Source organism: Mobula birostris, chromosome 11, assembly GCF_030028105.1.
Source record: "Mobula birostris isolate sMobBir1 chromosome 11, sMobBir1.hap1, whole genome shotgun sequence".
NCBI classification, from domain to species: domain Eukaryota; kingdom Metazoa; phylum Chordata; class Chondrichthyes; order Myliobatiformes; family Myliobatidae; genus Mobula; species Mobula birostris.
The window spans coordinates 27,604,467-27,628,540 of record NC_092380.1 but is presented as its reverse complement, the minus strand read 5'-3'; the positions used below and the strand labels follow the sequence as shown (position 1 = coordinate 27,628,540).

The window sequence follows — 24,074 nt, the reverse complement described above, 5'->3', positions numbered from 1 at the left end:
AGAAAGTACCATATCTGGCGGATGGTGAGGAGGTGCTCAATAAAGCTATCTCCAAATTTATGCCAGGTCTCACCAGCTGAGAGGATCCACATCGGAAGCAGTGGACTAAATACACCAACCGAGCAGATTCACAGATGATGTGTTGCCTCACCTGGAAGGACTGTTTGTGGCCTTGAATGGAAGTGAGGGCGGAGGTGTATGGGCAGGAGTAACACTTAGTCCATTTGCTGGAAAAAAATGCTTTGAGGGAGATTGCTGGGGAGGGATGAATAGACAAGGGAATCAAAGAGACAGTGATCCGTGCAGAAGGTGAAGAGGAGAAGGTAAAGATATGTTTGCTGGTAACTTCCCTTTGAAGATAGCAGATGTTGCAGTGGATAATATGTTGGATACTCAGGCTGATGGGGTGGTACACAAGGACAGGAGGAACTCTATCACTGTTAGGTTGGTGGGAAGACGGTGAGCTTGAACGAATGAGTAATGGAGATGTGGGTGAGGGCAGCATCAATAACAGAGGGAGGAAAGCTCCAATCTTAAAAGAAGGAGGACATCTCTGATGTTCTGGAATGGAAAGCCACATCCTGGGAACTGGTGAGGCAGAAGCAAAGAAACTGAGAAAGGGGAATAGAATTTTTGCAGGAGGTATTTTTAAAAGAGGTATAGGATATAGAAGAGTACTGCACAGAAACAGGCTCTTCAGCTGACAATGTTGTGCTGAACTAGCTAAAAAGCAAATCAAAAAAAAACCCAAACACTAATTCCTCCTACCTACACCATGCCTATATCCCTCCATCTTCCTTCCATCCACGTGCTTATCTAAATGTCTCGTAACAATCTGTAATATATTTGCCTTTCCCACCATACAAGGCATTCACCACACTCAGTAACAAACCTACCCCCTATATATCCTTTGAACCTACCCCTTCTCACCTTCAACACTTGCCCTCTTATTTCAACCCTGTCTATTTTATATATGCCTCTCATATTCCTATGAACCTCTATCAGATCTCCTCTCAGCCTCCACTGCTCCAGAGAAAGCAACCCAAGATTATCCAGCCTGTCCTGATAGTATATGCCCGCTAAACATCCTGGTAAACCTCTTCTGCACCCTCTCCAAAGTCTCAACATCTTTACTATAATGGGGCAACCAGAACTTAATGTAATACTCCAGATATGGCCTCACCAGAGTCTTATAAAGTTGCAACACAACCTCTTGACTTTTGAACTCAGTACCTTGATTAATAAAAGCAAACATTCAATAGCCTATTTAACCACCATATCGATCTGTCTCGCTACTTTCAAGCAGTTATGAACTTGGATCCCAAGATCACTCTACACAGCAGCACTGTTAAGGATCTTGCCCTTGACACTAAACTATCTCCTTGCATTCGCCCTACCAAGATGCAACACCTCACACTTATCTGGGTTAAACTGCATCTGCCAATTCCCTGCCCATATCTGCAACTGATCTATGTTGTACTATGTTCTTTGCCAGTTTGCTACACTATCCACAACTCCACGAATCTTGATATCATCTGCAAATTTACTAACCCACCGAACTACATTTTAATCCAGGTCAATTGCTGTACATACATCACAAACAGGAGAGGTTCCAGCACAGATCCCTGTGGAACACCACTAATTACAGACCACCAGCTCAAGTAAGCCCCTTCAACCACTATCCTTTGTCTCTTATGCACAAGCCAGTTCTGAATCCAAACAGCCAATTTGCTCTGGACTTCATGCAAATTAATCTTTTAGATTAGTCTTGCATGAGGGACTTCATCAAATGCCTTACTAAAATCCATGAAAACATCATCCACTGCCCTACCGTCATCAATCTCTCTTGTCACCTCGAGAAAAAATCAGTCCGTTTAGAAAGCACGATCCGTACCGCACAAAGCCATGCTGGCTCTCTCTAACAAGAGAAAATCTGCAGATAATGGAAATCCAAGTAAGGCATACACAAAATGCTGGAGGAACTCAGCAGGCCAAGCAGCATCTATGGAAAAAAATACAGTCGACATTTCAGGCTGAAACCCTTCAGCAGGACTGGAGAAAAAAAAGATGAGGATTAGATTTAAAAGGTGAGGGAGGGAAGACAGAAACACAGGTTGTAGGTAAAACCAGGAGGGGGAGGGATTAAGTAAATAGCTGGGAAGTTGTTTGGTGAAAGAGATACAGGGCTGAAGAAGGGGGAGTCTAGGAGATGAGGATAGAAGGCCATGGAAGAAAGAAAATGGGGGAGGAGCACCAGAGAGTGGCGCTGGGCAGAAGGAGATAAGGGGAGAGAGAATAAGGGGGGATGATAAAGTAAAGATCTGAGAAGTTAATAGGTGAAAGGGATAGAAGGCCAAGGAAGAAGGAAAAGGAGGGAGGAGCACCAGATGGAGGTGATGAGCGGGCAAGGAGCTAAGGTGTGGGAAAGAAAAGGGGATGGGAAATGGTAAAGTTGGGGTGGGGTGCATTAATGGAAGTTTGAGAAATCCATGTTCATGCCATCAGGTTTGAGGCTCCCCAAATGGAATATAAAGTGTTGTTTCTCCAACCTAAGTGTAGCCTCATCACAGAGGAAGAGCCCAAGGATGGACATATCAGAATGGGAATGGGAAATGAAATTAAAATGAGTGACTACCAGGAGATCCCACTTCTTCTGGCGGGCAGAGTATAGGTGCTCAGCGAAATGGTCACCACAACTACATTGGGCCACCCATTTTAATTCCACTTCATATTCCCATTCCTATAAGTCAATTCATGGCCCTTTTCTATTGTCCCGATGAGGCCACACTCAGGTTGGAGGAACAACACCTTGTATTCCATCTGGGTAGCCTCCAACCTGCTGGCATGAACATTAATTTCTTGAACTTCCAGTAATGCCCCCACCACCCTCTCCTTCACCAGTCCCCATCCCCTTTTCCCTCTCTCACCCTTATCTCCTTGCCTGTCCGTCACCTCCCTCTGGTGCTCCTCCCTGTCCCACTTGTCTTTCTTCCATGGCCTTCTATCCTCACCTATCAGAATTTCCATTCACTAGCCTTGTAACTCTTTCACCAATCAACTTCCCAGCTTTTTATTTCATCCCTTCTGCTCCCAGTTTCACCTGTCACCTTGTGTTTCTCTCTTCCCTTCCCCAGCTTTTAAATCTACTCCTCATCTTTTTTTCTCCAGTCCTGTTGAAGGGTCTCGTTCTGAAATGTCGACTGTACTTTTTTCCATAGATGCTGCCTGGCCTGCTGAGCTCCTCCAGCATTTTGTGTGTGTTGCCTGGCTCTCTCTAATTACGCCACGAGTTTCCAAATGCTATTCCAAAAAATTTTCTCCAGCAATTTCCCTACAACTGATATGAGACTCACTAGTCAATAGTTCCCAGGATATTCCTTTTTTCCCTTCTTAAATAGAGGTACAGCATTAGCCACTCACCAGTCCTCCGGGATCTCACCTGTGGCTGGAGAGAACATGAAGATACTGGTCAAGGCCCCAGCAATCTCGCCTCTTGCCTTCTTCAATAACCTGTGGTAAATCCCATCAGATCCTGGGGACTTACCACCTTAATGCTCATTAGGAGACCCAACACTTCCTCCTCCTTGACCTATAAATGCCCTAACATATTTATGCACTCAGCTCTGATCTCCTGGTCCTCTGTGTGCTTTTTTTTGGTAACTATTGAGGCAAAGTACTCACTGAGTACCTCACTCACACTCTCCGCATTCAAACATGATATTGGTTCCCCTCCAGTTCAGGGGCAACCCACTCCTCTTATACAGGTCATTCCCTCCCTAGAAAATGTTCCAGTGATCCAAGAACTTGAAACCCTGTCCCCTCAATCATCTCCTCAGCCACTCAATGATCCGTCCTATTACCCCATTCCTACCTGCTCTAGGCATGACACCACTGGTAATCTGGAGATTAGTACCTTGGAGATCCTTCTCTTCAGCCTCTTTCCTAACTATACATACTTACTAAGTAGGATCTCTTTCCATTTTCTGCCTCTGACAATGATGTGAATATGCTCCACAAGCTCTGATTGTTCAGCCTCCCCCAGGGAATATCCTGCTGCCATTCCAATACATCCTGGACCCTAACAGCCTAAGGTACACACAATCCTGGTGTCTTTTTTGTGGTCACAGAATCTCCTTTCTGACTCCTAATGAGTCCCCGATCACTACCACACTGCCTGACTTTAATGTCAGCTGTTTACTCTTTTCCATGGATGCTGCCTGGCCTGCTGAGTTCCTCCAGCATTTCATGTGAGTTGCTTTGGTTACCAGCATCTGCAGATTTTTTTCTTGCCTGTAAAGCCAAAGCCTTCCAACTCTATCTCTGGCACACTCCAATATTAGCCACTCTGCTTGACCTGATCTTCATTTATCTGCAGCTGAGTTTAGGCCTCTGATGCCAACACTTACCATGTCCGTGAAGCCAAGAAATATTGTCCTAACCCAAATCTGCTCCTTCTATATTCTCTCTCCCAAATTCCATACGGCTCTGACAGTAACACTCACTGCGCCTGAGCCACTGAAAAAGTAAAGTCGAGAATCACTAGGTTTATAAAAGATGTTGGTTGTCAGTTTCTCTCCAGATATGGAGACAGGGAGAGCAAGAGAGTGAAGGGAGGTGTCAGAGATGACCAAGTTAAATTAAGTGTACGGTGGAAGTTAGAGGTGTGATGAGAATACACATAAATTAAGATGTTTGCTGGCCCGGGCTAGCACCAGTGGCATCAGCAGTTGGTCTGCCACCTGTCCTCAGGGGAGGGAGAGATAAGGAACAATGAAGCAGCATCTGGAGATGTGTAATGAAGGGACAGGAGAGAGAGCTGTCTAGAGCGGCTCCCCTTTGAAACCTGAACTGTTTGAAGTGATGGACAGGCGATCTGGAGATGTGTAATGAAGGGACGGGAGAGAGAGCTGTCTAGAGCGGCTCCTCCTTTGAACCCTGAACTGTTTGAAGTGATGGACAGGCGATACCCCAGCAGGGGGATAAAAAGGGACAGGTTCGCTAAGGCAGGACACACACGACACTCGAGGTAATGAGACCCTGGAAGCGGTGCGCCTCTCACGAGTCGGTGGGAAGCTCTTGGACGGCTGATCGGGGGATCAGCCTTAAACGCACAGGGTGGAAAGGTACGATCAGCGGGAACCCAGTGTGTGTCCACCCTTGCTTGGGTGCCGGGTTCACTGCAGAGGATCGACCGCATCTGGAGGAGGGGTCACAGTCGGTGACCTCAGGTGACATCACAAAGGACTCGCCCGAAAGCTGCTTGTGAGCAATATCGCCGGTCTGTGAGTGGAAGCCGTTCTGAATGATCAGTCGTTCTCGTTCTCTCTCTCTCCCTCCCCCCACATTGTCCATCACCATGGCAACAATTACTGCGAACTGAACTAAATTGGACTGAACTTTGTGTCACTTTGAAATTGGTCATTTACCCCTAGACAACGATAGAGCTTGATTGATGCTGTTATCTTAATTCTGTGCACATGTGTGTTTATCATTGCTGAACTGTTGCATTTATTACCCTTTCGATTACTGTGTTGCTTGTTTCTTTAATAAAACTTTTTTAGTTCTAGTAATCCAGACTCCAGCTGAGTGATCCATTTCTACTGATTTGGCAACCCAGTTACGGGGTACGTAACATAAGTGGGGTTCTCGTCCGCAATTTTGAACGCTAAATTTGGGACGGAGTAAATTGATTGGGTTAAAATTCCCGAAAGAAAGAAAAGACAAACAGCAGAAATGGAGGCTGAGGAAATTATAAAGGCGCCGACCTTGGAGGCATTAGAGGATGCCAGGAAATCGGAATTGGTAGCTGTGGCCAAACGGTTGAATCTTGCTAAGGGGAAGTCGACAATGAGGAGAGAGGAGATACACAGAGCTATCGTAGAGCACTATGTATCAAAAGGTGTGTTTCCCCAAGGCGAGCTGGGGGTGGTGTCTATTGAAAAACCTGCTGGAGACGCAGTACAGGTGCAGCTTGAAAAACTGAGACTCGAGCACGAGTTCCGGGTACAGCAGTTGGAGCGAGAAGAGAAAGAGAGGGACAGACAGTTACAGCGAGAAGAGCAGGAGAGAGAGAGGCAGTTGGAGTGAGAAGAGAGGCAGTTGGAGAAACAGAGGGAAAGGGAATTCGAGCTGAAGAAGTTAAGGATAAGGGCAGAGCAGGGGCTCGTGCTGAACCAAGGTGGAGGGTTCCGGGTGACCCAGGAGGTTAGGCTGGTTCCCCCATTTGACGATACCGACGTGGATCGGTACTTCCTCCATTTCGAAAAAGTGGCTATAAGTCAGGACTGGCCGAGGGATAAGTGGGCTGTTTTACTTCAGAGTGTACTGAAAGGGAAAGCCCAAGAAGCTTACTCAGCTTTGTCCGCGGAAGATGCCCAGAGGTATGAGCTGGTGTAAGAGGCCATCCTCAGGATTTATGAGTTGGTCCCGGAGGCATACCGGCAGAGGTTCCGGAATACGAGGAAGCAGTGGGACCGCACATATTTGGAGTTTGCCCGTGAGATGCAGACATATTGTGAGCGTTGGTGCGCCTCAAAGGGGGTAGAGGGGGATTATGACAGACTGCTACAGCTGATCCTGATTGAGCAGTTTAAAGGTTGTGTCCCTGAGGGTATGAGACCCTACCTCGATGAGAAAGAGGCAGCCACGTTAGCAGCAACTGCTAAGTTAGCGGATGAGTATGCGTCGATGCATAAAATGAAGTTTGCCCCCGAGTAAAGGCTACCAGAAGGGTAGTCAGGACGGTGGGGAAAGTCCGCCGGAAAAGTCAGAAAGTAAGCCGGGGACTAGTGAGAAGGATAAGGTAGACCGGGAGCAGTCTGGTAGGAAGTCTCCTGGGGTCGTCTGTTATAATTGCGGGAAAGTCGGACACTTTGCATCCAGGTGCTTTGCTCCAAAGAAGGAGACGGGAAAAGGGAAGACAGCGATTTTGAATGGCTGTATCGAGCTGTTAAGCGAACCGCTAGGGAAGGACAGGTCTGCCAAAGTTCAGGAAGGGCGCGGGAGGTTTATCTCGGCCGGATTGGTGTCAGTGAAGGAGGGGTTAAAACCAGTTCCAGTGCGGATCTGGAGAGACACGGGAGCGTGTCAGTCACTAATACTGAAGAGTGTATTAGAGTTTAGCTCAGAGACCCAGACTGGGGAGGTAAAGGTCAAAGGTGTTGGGGAAGGGACAGAGTCAGTCCCTTTGCACCAGATACACTTACAAAGCAACCTGGTCTCTGGACTAGTCACGATCAGGGTGAGGTCCGGATTACCGATGAAAGGCATGGAAGTCTTGCTCGGTAATGACCTCACCGGGGGAATCGTGTTCCCAGTCGTGAGATTGACAGGTCAGCCTGCCAGCAGTGAGGCCCCGCCCATGGACTCACGGGTTCATCATGGGGCTGTGGTGGTAAATTTAGCTGAAACGTTTCTGCCAACCTTGTATGAGACGGGGGTAGAAAATGAAAAGAAGGAGTGTAGTGAGACAAGAGGTAGTGAGGGAGCTGGGACAGACGTAGCATTAGCCAGGAAAGAATTTGTGCAGACGCGAGAGCGAGACGAGGGGCTGATGGTTTTGGCAGAGACAGCTCTCTCTGACACAGCCTTAACAAGGGAACTAGTAGGCTATTGTGCGGAGGAGGAAGTGCTAAGGAAGAAAGGGAAATCAAGTACAGTACCCGCAGATGAGGAATGGGGCGTGGTGCAAAAGAGTTATGGGGATGAGATTTTTAACCTGGCCCACAAGGTACCCCCCTGGTGGACATTTTGCGGCGCTGGAGGAAACAGTTGGTGGAATCATGAAAGAGGTTTACTGGCTGCCCAGGGGGAAGAATGTTATTGATCATGACCGACGCGAACTGAGACGGTCACCGGCTTTTGATATGCTAACAAACCTAGTCGGTGTTAGCGTGGAAATCAATGATGCTAGGGGCCCCCTGATAAGAGAAAAAAACCATTTTGAAAAGATTAGTATGGTATCGATCAGATGGGAGAAGGCTATTGTTTTGGCCAGGTCTACTGATAAGGTCTCTCCCTTAATCCCCGAACAAAACGGCTCTTTAGAAGAAGTATTTAAACGACTCGCACCCGTGTGTTTGATTGTCCCAAGGCGATGCAAAGAACTGGGACGTTGTGGGGTGTCTGTGACAATAGGTCAGCCTAGTAAACAACATCCATATATAATGAGTAATTCAGTGACTAAAGGGCTGATGAACACAGAGGTGTGTATTGGCAATTTAATACGGCTGTCTGAAGCCAGCTTGATAGTGAACCTTGGAAAAAATGAGTTCGGCCACGTGAAGGTCACTTATCTGGGAAGTGTGGTGACACAGGGGCAGCTGGCAGCGATGCAAGCTACAGTGCAGGCTATCGCTGACCTCCCAACCCCGACAGACAAGAGGGCCCTCAGAAGGCTCTTGGAGATGGTGGGGTACTGTAGGAAGTTTTGCAATAACTCTGTGGTCACTACCCCTCCCCCTCCTATTAAGCCCTTGCGAGAGAAAACTGAGTCGGAATGGGACGACCCTTGTTATTGTGGTCCAGGACGAAACCAAATGAGAGGTTACATTGATCGCAATTCATCAGTGTTTTTGGCCACTATGAAGTTTGCTGAGTTGGAGCCTGGTCTAAGGGATTATTAATAGCACATATAAAAGGGACGGAAAATGTGATTACTGACTGTCTGTCAAGGTGTTGACAACTTCAAACTCGCTGTGTTAGCCAAATAGCTGATAAAGATGTATATTTGTGTGTGTATCAAATAATGTATTCATGTTTGTAATTTTTACCTCCCGGTAAAAATCCTTAAAGGGGGGAAGTGTGACGATAATACACATAAATTAAGATGTTTGCTGGCCTGGGATAGCACCAGTGGCATCAGCAGTTGGTCTGCCACCTGTCCTCAGGGGAGGGAGAGATAAGGAACAATGAAGCAGCATCTGGAGATGTGTAATGAAGGGACGGGAGAGAGCTGTCTAGAGCGGCTCCCCCTTTGAACCCTGAACTGTTTGAAGTGATGGACAGGCGATCTGGAGATGTGTAATGAAGGGACAGGAGAGAGAGCTGTCTAGAGCGGCTCCCCCTTTGAACCCTGAACTGTTTGAAGTGATGGACAGGCGATACCCCAGCAGGGGGATAAAAAGGGACAGGTTCACTAAGGCAGGACACACACGACACTCGAGGTAACGAGACCCTGGAAGCGGTGCGCCTCTCACGAGTCGGTGGGAAGCTCTTGGACGGCTGATCGGGGGATCAGCCTTAAACGCACAGGGTGGAAAGGTACGATCAGCGGGAACCCGGTGTGTGTCCACCCTTGCTTGGGTGCCGGGTTCACTGCAGAGGATCGACTGCATCTGGAGGAGGGGTCACAGTCGGTGACCTCAGGTGACATCACAAAGGACTCGCCCGAAAGCTGCTTGTGAGCAATATCGCCGGTCTGTGAGTGGAAGCCGTTCTGAATGATCAGTCGTTCCCGTTCTCTCTCTCTCTCCCCCCACGTTGTCCATTGCCATGGCAACAATTACTGCGAACTGAACTAAATTGGACTAAACTTTGTGTCACTTTGAAATCAGTCATTTACCCCTAGACAACGATAGAGCTTGATTGATGCTGTTATCTTAATTCTGTGCATATGTGTGTTTATCATTGCTGAACTGTTGCATTTATTACCCTTTCGATTACTGTGTTGCTTGTTTCTTTAATAAAACTTTCTTAGTTCTAGTAATCCAGACTCCAACTGAGTGATACATTTCTGCTGGTTTGGCAACCCAGTTACGGGGTACGTAACGGAGGCAATATTGATAAAATTGACAAGCTCAGTATGGGTACAGGAAGCTGCGCCAACACGGTCATCAGTGATGTGGAGGAGGAGTTGAGGAGTAAAACTGGGCAAGGTTTCAAACTTAAACTGTTCTACATAGCCGACAACGAGGCAGACCCATGCAAGTGTCCATAGCTACCCCTTGGGTTTAACGAAAGTGGGCATTCAAAGTTCAAACTAAGTGTATTATCAGTGTACATAGATGTCAGCACATACAACCCTGAGATTATTTTCCTGTGGGCATGCTTAAAAAATCTATAGAACAGTAACTGGAAAGATCAGGAACTGCAAACTGGAGGAGCTGAAGGGAAAAAAAATTTCAGGATGAGGACCAGTTCTGTCAGACAGAGGAGGGTGGTGGTGGAGGAGAATTGGCTGTGTTTTTTTTGGCAAGAAAGAAGCAGGGGGCTTTGAGGCCTTCCTGATGAGGGATAGATGATTATTGACAGTCTCTAGCTTGAACAGGCCTGGAACTGGCAGCCACTCCGGCTGAACTTGGATACTGCCTGCTGGAGTATGAGAGTTTCTGCAGAGTGGTGAGGAGCTCCTGAAGCATGTTGTCAGGTCTGCCTACAGTTGCTCCCTGGTAGGCCGATGTGGTTTGCAGACATGCGTACTCTGCTGTGTTCATGATAGCTCAATCGTGCTGTAACGAGAGACCTATGGATGGTGATTAACCCAAGTGCAGAGTAAGGTCCAGAATTAATTCAGACTCAAAATAAGCAAGATGATACAAACAAAATCCAAAGGCAAAAATCACAAACAGTGGTACTAGAAACATAACTCCTATGATTGAGCACTGAGTGTTCAGCATGAGGCCTAGAAGTACGGATGTTCCATGGAGGAATGTGCCAGCAATACTTGGCAGTCTGAGTCTCTGAGGGACAGTGGCAGATAACCATACTCTGGGGAATTGGAGCGCTGGATCTTGGATGTCTGCTGCTGTTCAGTCAGGACCATGACAATATCACAGCAGATTCCCTGGGCTGGGGTTTTATATTGTACAACAACAGACAGGAGTGAGCTACAGGCTGAGACATAATCCAGGGTTTTGGAGGTTTCTATATAGAAAATAAACAGATCACTGGGAGTGCTTTAGAGGTATGAATCTAATGCAGGGATTTGGGGAGATTATATGTTGAATAACAGATTCCTAGGTGTGCGTTATAGGCCATAGGGAGTTCTAGGTGTTCAGAGGGAGTATATATGAAATAACAGATCTCGGTAGTGATGTAGAGGCTGGGTTACAATCCCTGGTTTTCGGGATTGGTATGTACTGTAAGTATCAGATTCCAGTGTGTAAATTAAGGTTTGGGATCTACTCCAGGGGCTCAGGATTAAGATGCAGCTGTTTTGCTGACGTGCTCTGTATTTTGTCTGTTACATTTATTCTGATTCAATCAGCGTGTGATTCCCTTGCTCTGACTTTGTAGACATTTCGGGAAAGGACTGTCTGATGTCAGTAACCGGAGACACTGTTGCCCACAAGCTGAAAATGGAGAAACCCTTGCAGCTGGTTTATAACAGGGACGGGAAGCTGCAACTTAACCCAGATGCTCTGAAGGTCCTCCAGTCCATCGAGGATCCAATGGTTGTTGTGGCTGTGGTTGGTGCTGCTCGTACAGGGAAGTCCTACCTCATGAACTGTCTTGCAGGAGACAAGAATGGTAAGGGCAGTGGCTGTAAACTTCCACCTCTAACCTTTCACCTCTGTTTACTATCTGTCTTGCAGAAATTACCCTGAGACCTGGGACACACAGAGCACACTTGCATTGTCAAGCTGTCAGTAGTGGGAGATTTACTGGAGACATCTGTTTATGTTGGTGTTCCCATCACTGTTTTGGACAATGGATCTAGCGAGACCTAGGGAATTTAAACTGCATGCTTGCTTCGTATCTCAGATGCAGAGAGCAAACTGGCCTCATTAATGGCGACCAGAGTTACTTGCTGTAAAACTGACTCTGTGCCAACCATCAATCGTTCTTTTTCACGAATTCTACAACAATCCAATTTTATTCTTCACATGTTCCCAACAATTCTGCCTAACCCTCACTAACTACGGATTGGGTACTCAGAAACTGCATGTCTTTGGGCTATGGAAGATCATAGATCCGCCTATGTTCTTGCAAAGTTTACCTCTCTGCCTCTCTCTCTCTCTCTCTCTCCCTCGGCAGGATTCTCAGTGAATTCGACCGTCCAGGCTCACACCAAAGGAATCTGGATGTGGTGTCGATCCCTCCCTCAGAGACCCAATGAGGTCCTCCTGTTGTTGGACACTGAGGGTCTGGGAGATCCCAAGAAGGTCAGTCCCTCCCTCACAACTATCCTCCTCCTGAGAACAGTGGGTTCATTACCAATTGGGTAACCCACAGACAGAGGAATGATCCACAGACCAGAGTTCAAATCTCACCAGAGGCAGTTTGGATGGTTAAATGCTCAAAGTTAAACTTAATTAAATTTGTTGATTAACTAACATTGTCATTACAGGTACATATTCTGCCATAATTCTGCCATATTTTTCATTGGAACTGTATGTGATCCAAGACCATTACCCACTCCACTTCCTGTCCGATCCACACCAATTCCCATCCCCATCCTCCCAAATGAAAAGGATGTTAAGGTACCATGACAGTGTGCTCTCCTCCAGCACTGTATTGGTGAGCACTGGCTGAGACTCGGTCTGTAAGGCTTCCCTTGGCCATACATCTGTCACTGGTGGCATTGACAGGAAGGATGCTGTGGAGGGAAGCCTCACCCACTAACCTCCGTAAACACTGAGCAAGAAATGTCCAGAAATGGGATGCTTATTTATTCGACTCATCTCTGAGCAAAAGCTCTCACTAACTGCTCTGTTCTACCTGCAGGGAGACAGCCACAATGATAATTCCATCTATACACTTGCTATACTTCTGAGCAGCATCCTCATTTACAATGGTCAAAAACAAATAGACCAGCAATCTCTGCAAGACCTTCAGTATCCTTTCAGCATGATATCTGTACAGCGTCTTTCAGTTCCTCTCTCTCAGGAATACCTGCACAGTGACCAGTGTCTGTCAGTTCCTCTCTCGGGAATGTCTGCACAGTGACCGATGTCTCTCAGTCCCACTCTCTTAGGGAGATATTGTAGTCTGATCAGTTTATCTCAGCCCCTGTCTCTCTCAGTGGGATATCTGCGCATGGACTGATATTTCTCTGTCCCTTTCTTTTGGCATATATCTGCACACTGTTGTCTCTCAATCATGGAGTCATTGAGCTATACGGTAGGAAAAGTATCCCGTCAGCCATGCTTGTCTATACTGACTAAAATGTATTCTCAAACTGATCCTGCTTTCCAGCACGTGCCCATAACCCTCTGAATTCTCGTCATCTTCATACCTGTCCACATACTTCGTAAATGGGTCTCATGTACGTGCCTCACCCACTTCCTCTGCTGGCTCGTTCAATATAATCACCACCCTTTGTCAATAAAAAAAATGACATCGCAGGTTCTTATTAATCATTTCACTCTAACCATAATACTATATCCTTTAGTTTTCATTTCCACAACCTTGCAAACAAAGACCACTGACCCTATCAATGCCCTTCATGATTTTGTTATTACAGCTGTGAGATTACCCCTCAATCTTCTATGCTCCAAAGAATAAAGGCCACTCTGTTCCCAGGCTCCTGGCAACATCCTTCAAATGTTTCTTTACTCTCTTTCTGGTTTAATCACATCTTTGCTATAACTGCATAATCAGAACTGTACACGGTACTGCAAGTGTGACTACACCAACATTCTGTACAATCAAAGTGTAACCACCCACTTCAAACTTAGCACACTAACTGATGAACACCAGTATGCTAAAAACTTTCTGCACACCCCTATCCTCTCTACATGCAAGTCCCCTTTAAGGGACTCCTGCACCTCTACACTGAGTTCTTCCTGTTGTGCAAATGTGCCTGGAGCCCCTGCAATCAATGTAGAAGTCCTACACTGAATAGTCCTTCCAAAATGTAACTCTACTGTTACGTACTCCGTAACGGGTTAAAAGAACCAGCAGAAATGGAACACACCTGGAGTCTGGTATTGCTGTTACGTAAAGCTATTTTATTAGTAACTACACAATACAGTAATATAAAAATCAGATAAATCAAACAGGTTAGCAGAATTTATGCATATACAGGTGTGTAAATATAAAAGCCAAGCTTCTTCAAGTTTAGGAGGTAATGGATACAGTCTTACAATGATGGGTAAATGAAGTCAGTTCAGTTCGTGTTATTGAGTTGAGTAGTGTTGGAGAGAGAGAGGTGTTGTGGTTGTCCAAGTAAGCCGATGCCGTCGATCCTCCGTTGTCCTCCGAAATCCTTTAAAGTCACCGAATGTGACCGCAAAAAGGAGACCATCTTCTGTGGTAAAGTCATCCACCCAGGTGAGGGTTGGACACACTGATAACTTTCCACCGGTCACCCCTTTACACACTGTGAGAGCCACTGATCGATTCTCCTGATCGATCCTCCAAAACCCACCTTCCTGTGAGCACACACAACTCATCCAGTGTCCGAATCCGTGTGTGTCTGTCAGACAATCAGCTGACCTTGTATTTATTCAAGCATGTTGAACACCAGCTGTTCATCAATTGACACCGCCGTCAGTCACCATGGCGACTCACGAGCTGCTTGTTGTTCTCTGTCTGTAGGAACTCACAAGCAGGCAGCGTCCTTGTATATTCAAAACAAGCTGCAGAGAAACCATAACATCAATTGTCCATCAAATAACTCCACCTCTCTCTCTCTCTCTCTCTCTCTCTCTCTCTGGAGCAGCTCAAACAGTGTCCAAAAGTCAGTCTCATTCTACCGACGTTTTAAAGTGACAGTCCACAGAAAATATGAACCCTAGGGGTACATAACACTACATACTTACCTGAATTCCATTTGACATTCCTGAGCCCAGCTGCCCAACTGACTGAGATTCCATTGTACTTGCTGGTACTCCTCTTCACTGTCCTCTGTGACAGTGAAATAATGCTTGAGAACTGTGCCCATCTCTGGCAGTTCCACAAATACATTTCCATCTTTCAGGGGCCCTATTCACTCCCATGTTACTGTTCTTTCATTAATATATTTGTAAAATCACTTAGAATTCTCCTCAATTTTCTTAGCTAAAGTTACCTCATTCTCCCTTTTGCCCTCCAAATCTCCACCTTGAGTTTACTCTGGCCTCCTCTATATCTATTCAATGATTCACTTGATCCCATCTGCCTCTATCTGGATGAAGACACCTCCTGTTTTCCTGAGCAAAGTTACAATACTTCTTGACATCCAGGGTTCTCAATTACCAGCAGCTTTGCCTTTTACTCATCGAGACCCCCTCTCTCAGGGAGCTATCTCCACAATGACATGTGTCTCTTAGTCACCCTCTTTCTGAGGGGGAGATCTGTACACTGACCACTGTTTCAGTCCATCTTGCCAAGGGGAGGTCTGTACACCAGCCAGTGTTTCAGTCCATTTTGCTGAGTGGGAGATCTGTACACTGGCCAGTGTTTCAGTCCATCTTACCAAGAGGAAGATCTGTACACTGACCAGTGTCTCTCAGTCTGTCTCTCTCAGTGAGATATCTCCATAATGACAGGCATCTCTGAGCACACTCTGTCAGTCTCTCTCTCTAAAGGGCAGAGATGTACTCTGACAAGTCTCCCTCCCTCTCTCCCCCCTCCCCCTCCCCCTCTCTCTCTCCCCCTCACTCCCCCCTCTCTCCCCTCCTCTCTCTCCCCTCCTCTCCCTCCTCTCTCTCTCTCCTCCCCCCTCTCTCTCTCTCTGCCTCCCTCTCTCATTTTTAAACTGACTAGTGTCTCTCAGTGTATCTGTCTCGGGTGCAGATCTGAACAGTGACTGATATTCCTCACTACTTTCCTGCCAACCCTTCATTCCTTTTCCTTGATGTTGCTCCCAGTTTTGTGACTGAACAGTCTAAGCTGATCCAGATGAAGTCTCAGCCCGATGACTGTGACAGATGGGACTTTGTCCGTTTCTTCCCTGAATTTGTCTGGTTGATTCGTGATTTCACTCTGGACCTAGAGATCGATGGAAAACCTGTGACTCTGAATGAGTACGTAGAGCACAGTCTGCAACTGACGGACAGTGAGTATGTGACAGTGCCAGTCTCTGAGGAGATAGGGTGAACTTGGAAAGGGGCCAGAGAAGGGAGGGAGCAGGGTTGAATTTAGTGTGTGAGGGGGTGGTGGAGGAAGGGGCAATCTGTTACCTTTGAGAATCTGTGCACACACACAGTCCAGTGTTTCCCAGCCCCTTCACACCTCTCATTCCCCACTTACTCTGCATTCCACTGCCCTGTTCACATTCACATTACCTTACAATTCCCTGCAACAACTTAACACCAATGTACACTGTCCTCTGGTTTGATGATATAAATGCACCACTCTCACCCAGCTGACAATGCTTTCCCATCAGAGTTTCATTTGATTGGCAGGGTGTCACAGGACACACACCCCTCAATCAGTATGACCCTCGACTACCCTTTCAATGTCACATCATTCCCCCCCATGACAAGTCACCCATGACCCAACTACAATGCACTTGATGCCCCTCCCACACATCCTGTCCCTCACCATCAGATCTCGCAAACTGCCTCCCCTCTGTTTCCTTCCTGTCCTTCCCCTATTCCTCCCCACAGCCCTGTGGGTAACAGTCACCATGTTGGGAATGGGAGAACAGACTCAGTAAGGGTGATTCCTGGTTCTTTTTTACAGGTGAGAGCAGTGAACAGGACAAGGAATATAATGAACTCCGCAGGTGTATCCGTGACCATTTTCCCTCGCGTTGCTGCTTTGCATTTCGACCTCCCACAGACTGGAAGAAACTCAAGTATCTCCAGGAACTGGAGGACAAGGATCTGGATGAGGATTTTGTTACGGAGCGGCAGAAGCTCATCGATTACATTCACGCCCACAAGAAAGTCAAGAGAGTTCTTGGGGGTCAGCTGGTCACGGGCAGGAGTGAGTAACCGGGCAAAACCTCCCACCTCTCTTCAGTATAACACACTAACCTGGCATGAGAAAATCTGCAGATGCTGGAAATCCAAAGCAACACACACAAAAAGCTGGAGGAATTCAGCAGGCCAGGCAACATCTATGGAAAAGAGTAAACAGTTGATGTTTCGTGCCAAGACCCTTCATCAGGACTGGAAAGGGATGGGCGAAATCAGAATAAGAAAATGGGGGAAGGGAGAAGAGGAAAAAGTACAAGTTGACAGGTGATAGGTGAAACTGGGAGAGGGGGAGGGGTGAAGAAAAGAGCTGGGAAGTCGATTGGTGAAAGAGATGAAGGCAGGAAAAGCGTGAACCTGATTGGAGAGGACTGAAGAGCATGGTTGAAGGGGAAGGGATTGGAACACCAGAAGGAGGTGATGGAGAGGTGAAAGGAAAGTGTGAGAGGGAAGAAAGAATGGGGAATGGTGAAGGAGATGAGTGGGGGGGGATTACTGGAGTTCAAGAAATTGATGCTCATGCAATCATGTTGAGCACCTTCACTCCGTCCGCCACAAAAGGCGAGATTTCCTTTTGGCCACCTATTTCAATCCTACTTCTCATTCCAATCCAACCTGTCTGTCCATGGCCTCTTTTGCCCCGAGGGGGCCAGGCTATATTCTGTCTGCGTAGTCTCCAACCTGATGGCATGAAGATAGATTTCGCAAATGTCTTACCTGCCCATCACTTCCCTCTGTTGCTCCTTCCCTTTCTTTTATTCCATGATCTTCAGTCATCTCCTACCACATCCCCTCTACTCCAGCCCTTTATCACTTTCACCAATCAACTTCCCAGTTCTTTACTTCACTCCCTCCTCCTCTCCAGGTTTAACCTATCACCTGCCACCTTGGACTTCTTTCTCTCCCACCTTCCTATCCTGATTTATCGTCTTCCTTTCCAGCCCTGGTGAAAGCTCTTGGTCTGAAACCCTCACCTGGAATGGGAACATACTATCAGAGTATATGGGAATGTGGACAGTGGGACTGAATGGGAAGGGAATTGGATGCCATTAGAAACGTGTATACGAGGGAAGTGAATGGGAAGGGGTTGGGATCCCATTGGGAATGAGTGGGATGGTGTGGGATTCCAGCATGTGCGTAGAGGGTAGAAGTGACTGTAAAGAGATGGAGTTCACTACAAGTGAATGGGGAGGTGTGGGGACCCATTGGGAATATGAACTGTGTGTTTGAATGGGAAAGGGGTAGGGTCCCATTGGAAATATAGTCTGTGGGATTGAATGAGAAAGGTTGGGGTCCCATTAGCAGCGTGGACTGTGGCATTGAATGGGAAAGGGGTAGGTCTTATTGGGAGTAGGAATGATGGGAGAGAATTGGAGGGAATGGGATCCCATTGGAAGTGAATGAGAATGGGTTGGGTTCATTGTGATATGGAGAGTGGGAATTGAGAGTGTGATCAGATCCCCAGGCACTGACCTCCAGAAACATACCACACAGGATTTGTTGAATTGACGAAGATGTACGTGGGCATGATGGAAGAAGGGGTCCTACCGTGTGTGGACAGCTGTGTCGCCAAATTAATGAACGTGGAAAACCAAGCAGCATTAGATGAAGCCCTGAAATTCTATGATGATGAAATGAAAAAATTCTCAGAATCTGACGATGTTACTATGAGCAAACTCATAGATTATTACCATATGAAGAGCAAAGCGGCATTCAGTATCTTCCACAAAAGATGTATGAACAACAGTGGCAAACACATCGAACAGCTGGAGGTGAGCTTCTAATCTTCAGTGATTTCCAACTGTCTCAACTGTACAATATCCCTGGATCCAACCCTTAAGAGTGAGAGACAAGGAGCACAGATATTATCCTGAACATGAGGGACTGAGAGACACTGGTTTGTATACAGGTCACTCCTGATCAGTGTGTAGATCTCTCCCTGAGAGAGAGTGATTCAGAGATATAATTAGTGTACAGATGTCTGAATGAGAGAGATTGACTGAGAGACAGTGGTCAGTGTACAGATCTCTCTCTGAGAGACAGCGACTCAGATATATAGTTTGTGTGCAGATATACCCCTGAGAGAGAGGGACTGCGAGACACTGGTCAGTGTACAATACTTTGTTTCCTAGATTACTGTACATCTTTCCTTCATTCCCAGGAGACAATGAGTACTACTTACGAGTCTCTCATGGGCAGGATAAAGAAAAAGTCACAAGAGGCATGTGAGAGACATCTAAAAAAAGTAATGTCATCAATAAAAGAAAACCTGACATCTGAACATTACCTGAGACCTGGTTGTTTCCAGGAGCTGAAGAAGGATCTTGATAAGGCCATCAAGGGGTATGAAGAAAAGACCAAGGATGAAATGGAGGTGTGTTCAATATTTTACAGCAAGACATTCACTTTTCAATTCTCATGACTTTTCCTTCCCCTGCCTTACATGGATTCAGAAAATTTCCCCCCACCACCACCTTCTTCCATTAACCTAACAAAATTGAATTTGATTTCCACTCTCCGTATCATCTGGAATGGGATTAACTGGGTAGATTAGGTCTATAACCGAGGAATGAGTGTTAAAGGTTGTGGGAGGATTTTCAGTGGGTGGGGTCAGTTCCTGTGAGGCTGTGGGAGGGAATTTCGTGGGTCAGGAGAGTTTGTGATGGGGAGATGTTCATGGGATGCTAGAGGGGATTCAGTGGTTGGAGAGTCAGTAATGGGGCTGTGGGAATTATCTTTAATCCTAGTTTTCAAGGGCCTTCCAATCTCTCCCTTAAAAATCCTAACTCTCTGCTTCCACTGAGTTCCAATGGAGAGTTCAAAAAAGTTAATCATGCGTCGAGAGAAAAATGCTTGTCTCATAACTCCGTTGATCAAGCTACCTGTTTATCTCACTCAGCTTTGTGACTCATGACCTTCTTGCCTATATTAACCATCCAGTCTGTGACTCCTAGTTCTGGGCTTTCCCACAGAAGTGTCTAGACCCAGCCTGTCCTACCTTCTTGAAAAAGGTAATCTGTGTTACCAGGTATCAGTCTAAGACCCATCTCTAATCTGTGTCCAGTGTATTAGTGTTAAAGCAGATCTATACTGTCCATATTCCAGATGTCATCTCACCAAAACCAGATATAACTGAAGTATTCCCCTTCTGATTTTGTTACACACTCCACCTCTCCCACTTAATTGCACACAAACATTTTGCAAATCTTGCACTAGGATCCCTCTGCATCTCAGAACTTCGCAAATTCTCCCATTTGGATAATATGCTACTATTTATCTTTCTGCCACAATAGATATTTCGCATTATCCCACATTGTACTCGATTTGCCTGATCCTTGTCCATTCACACAATCAATTCCCTGTACTCGTTGTCACCTGTGTGCGTCATTTTTACAATTTAGCCTTGTGTCATTGAAAAAAAAGGATTCTGCCTTCATTCAAAGCCCTGATATAAATTGTACACAGTTTCCAGTTGTGGTTTTACCAACTTCCTGTAGATTGGTAAGAGGAGCTCCTTAATTGTTTATCAGTCCCCAGCACTAGTTATTTGATCTCTTTTGGTCTCCTGTGGACTGCTGCGATGGGAGAGAGTTGGACATGAATGATTGTATCTTCTCTTCTCTGTAGTGGTGTGCTGTCCTCACCCACTTCCTGGAAGAGGAAAAACCTCATCTAGACCATGTACAGAAAATGGACAGCAGGCTGACGGAGGAACAAAAGCGTGTCTCTGGTGAGAAAATAAACAAAATGTTCAAGATATTTTGGTCAGGGTGTATCTGTATATTTAAAATTAACTCTTCAAGTCTGAAAACTAAAAATGTGATACACTCTTGCTGGGTACTTCACCTCAGAGCTCATCAGAAGCAGCAAAGTCACAGTGAGATCAGGGAGGGCTGTGCTGATGTTCTTGGACATGTTCACATGAAGAAGTTGGTGTTGGGTCTCTCGAAGAACATGAACAGAAATCAGATTAGGGTGCCCAATAGTAGGAGCTAGATTTGAGGCTGAAGTAGGGGTTATCAGTGAGGAGTGGGTAATCCTTGTTGAAGAGATATAGGTGCAGAGGAAACAGAAGGGCTTGGCATATGATGTAAGTGGAACTCGAGCATAAGTACCTACATTTATACAAATGGAGAGTCAATAGTTTGATCCAAAACCTGGTGTATTATGCCGAAACAAGGGAAAATATCACAGAGTGACAGAGGAGTTTGATAGCGTAGATTAGAAAGCCGGGCTGCATGGTGGGATGATGGCTGCAGGAGTCAGACTCCAGCATTTACCCCGATCTTGGTTGTGGGTGATGGAAATGGAAAAAGGCCGTGGGACACTGAACCCTCTCATGAGGTAGAGTAAGGATGCTCCTGTGGTTGGGAGACCTCCCAGTGATGCTGCTGGGGCAGTGAATGGGGTAACGACGAGGACGCAGACTATAAAGGTTGTGTTTTCTGTTCAGACTCCAGAGTAAGCCAAGAGCTGCCCATTTCTGAATGAGGAATATTTTCCATGGACTTGTTTACCAGGTCTCAGAGACTGTACAAAGGGTTGCAGTGAGGAGACTTGCTCCTCTCTACTTCAGGATGTGGCTCTGTATGGACTTCCAGAGCCAGGAATAATGATCCATCCTTCAGTCTCATGCCTGTCGTGGAGAGGGTCTCTCCCCTCTGGTCAGCAAGAGGTCCAGATTCCCCTGAGGTGTCTCAGGAGTCCTCCACCACTGATCCTGGGGTTAAGATTGTGTTGAAGATGGAACAAGCTGGTGGGTTTGGGACACCAACTGCAGAGAGAGGAATGCACGTGTCAGCTATGAGTGGCTTCTGCCTGGAGGGGGACAGGCACTTATGGTAGTTGGGGAGCTGGGGTCCACACTTACCCCATCTTCCTGCGGGTTTAACAATGATAGAGTTCCTCTTGTCCTTACCTATCACCCAGGAGTCTCTGCATCCAACACATCATCTTCTGCAACTTCCGCTATCTCCAAAGGGATCCTACCACTAAACATATATTTACCGTCCTCTCCCTCCACCTTCTGCAAGGATTACTCCCTCCACGATTCCCTTATCCATTTGTCTCTCCAACCCCTCCCCCTGCTCCCAAATATTTCCCACCTGGCACTTAACCCTGCAAGCAGTCCAAGTACTACACCTGCCCATACACCTCCACCATCATCTCCATTCAGGACTGTCCTTCCACATGAGGCAAAACTTCACCTGCAATTCTGCTGGGGTCATCTATTGTGTCTGGTGCTCCTGATGTGGCCTCTAGATTGGTGAGACCATTGTAAATTGGGAGACTGCTTTGTTGAGCACCTCCGCACTACCTGCCACAAGCAGGAATTCCCAATGGCCAAACATTTTAATTAGAATTCCCATTCCCATTCTGACTTGCCGGCCTATAGCCTCCTCTTGTGCCAAGAAAAGGCGATGCTCAGAGTAGAGGAACAACACCTAATATTCCATCTGGGAAGACTCTAACCTGATGGCATGAATATCGATTTCTCCTTCGGGTAAACAAACTTTTCCCACTCTTTCCTCTGTTCCTCACTCTGACCTTTTACTTCTTCTCACCTGCCTATTACTAACCCCTGGGTTCCCTCCTCCTTCCCCTTCTCCGATAGTCCACTCTCTTCACCTATCAGATTGCTTCCTCTCCAGCCCTTGACCTTCTTTACTTACCTGCATTCACCTATCACGTTCCAGCTAGTATCTTTCCCCTCCCCCACTTTTTTATTCTGACATCTTCCCCCTTCCTCCTCAGTCCTGAAATCAGAACTCAGGTGAAACATTAATTATCTATTCATTTCCATAGATGCTGCCTGACCTGCTGAGTTCCTCCAGCATTTTCTGTGTGTTGTCTTAGGCTGAACAGTGAGTGAATCTCCTTGTCAATGTCCTGTCACACACACCTTGAGAAATGACCCCTTCACCACTCTCTGCACGGACTAACCAATTCATCCTCTGCCCCTTTTGTCAGCTTTGGAAGAGGAGCTCTCAAGGGTGAAACAGGAGAGGGAGAAGATGGAGCAGAAGAGGAAAGCATTTGAGGAATGCAGGAATAAGGAGATCATGGAGCAGATCAAGAAGAGGTTTGAGGAGGGTAAAATGTGCAGTGTGGAGGAGCTGAAGGAAGCCATGGAGCATATGAGGAGTGAGATGAAGAAATATGAAGTTGAAGGCAGGATGGAGGATGCAGTAAGGGCTTGGCAGATGTACGAGTACCTGAAGAAGAAATATGAAGAGGCAACAGAATGGAGTTTCATGAAACTCATAAGGAGACTGCTGAGATTATTTCACATCAGGTAACTGTGGTAGACACTGTGGTAAAATTGTATCCATAGCAGGAAAGCAGTCAAAAAATGCATACATTTAGAAATGTGTCCACAGCACCAATCTGTGACATCCTGAACAGTTTCCACCCACTACCCTCCCCAGTCTGATCAGTGAACTGAACCCCAAATATTGTCCACCACACACATTCCACATCCAATCCCCAGCTGGATATCAGAGACACACACTGAAACATTTAAAGTGGGGTCAGATTCCAGCTGGTGAATCTCAGAATCCCAGGGATGTGACTGAGCCAGTGTAATATGTCCCACTCACTAAATCCCCTCACACAGCCCACGGACACTCTCACCCATGACCGACTCTCCCCACTGACTTAATCCCCTACCACAGTCCATGCACACTCACCCCCACTCACTAAATCCCCTCCCACACCCCATGGAAACTGTCCCCCATCACTGACTCCTCCACCCATGAAACTCCCTCACACAGCCCATGGACATTCTCCCCCATCACCGACTGTCCTCACCTACTGAACCCCCCCCCCCCGCCACAGCCCATGGACAATCTCCCCTATCACCAACTGTCCTCACCTACCGAACCCCCTCCCACAGCCCATGGACAATCTCCCCTATCACCGACTGTCCTCACCTACCAAACCCCCTCACACAGCCCATGTACGCTTTGCCCAATCACTCTCACACCATCCACTGAACAGACCCCCACAGCTCACGGACAATCTCAGCAATTACCAACTCCCCAACCTCCCACCGAATCACTTTGCACATTCCATGTACGCTCTCTCTCATCACCAACTCTTCCCCCCAACTCACTGAATCCTCTCCCCCAGCTGACGGACATACGCTCCAATAACAAGCTCTCCCCACCCACTGAACCACTCCACAATCTCACAGACTGTCTCCCTCATCACCAACTCCCCTACCGACTGAATCCCCTCACACAGCCCACAGACTTTTCTCAATTACCAAAATTTCCCCACCCATTG

At 46.7% G+C, this 24,074-nt stretch overlaps 1 protein-coding gene across 3 annotated transcripts in view; it reads left to right on the top strand.

The window, feature by feature from the left end:
- Positions 1 to 23,578, top strand: part of LOC140204957 (guanylate-binding protein 1-like) — a 36,533-nt gene extending 12,955 nt beyond the window's left edge. For 2 of the 3 annotated variants that reach the window (XM_072271974.1, XM_072271972.1), the window contains 9 exons: positions 11,236 to 11,469; positions 11,977 to 12,104; positions 12,667 to 12,776; positions 15,735 to 15,922; positions 16,552 to 16,797; positions 18,282 to 18,559; positions 18,949 to 19,161; positions 20,415 to 20,517; positions 22,758 to 23,578. In XM_072271974.1, the coding sequence (XP_072128075.1) occupies positions 11,259 to 11,469; positions 11,977 to 12,104; positions 12,667 to 12,776; positions 15,735 to 15,922; positions 16,552 to 16,797; positions 18,282 to 18,559; positions 18,949 to 19,161; positions 20,415 to 20,517; positions 22,758 to 23,086 (1,806 nt within the window). In that variant the 5' untranslated portion in view covers positions 11,236 to 11,258 and the 3' untranslated portion in view covers positions 23,087 to 23,578. Of the gene's footprint in view, positions 1 to 11,235; positions 11,470 to 11,976; positions 12,105 to 12,666; positions 12,777 to 15,734; positions 15,923 to 16,551; positions 16,798 to 18,281; positions 18,560 to 18,948; positions 19,162 to 20,414; positions 20,518 to 22,757 lie in introns of those variants that run through there. The other variant, XM_072271975.1, reaches the window with a different exon arrangement.
- The last annotated feature ends 496 nt before the right edge of the window (positions 23,579 to 24,074 follow it).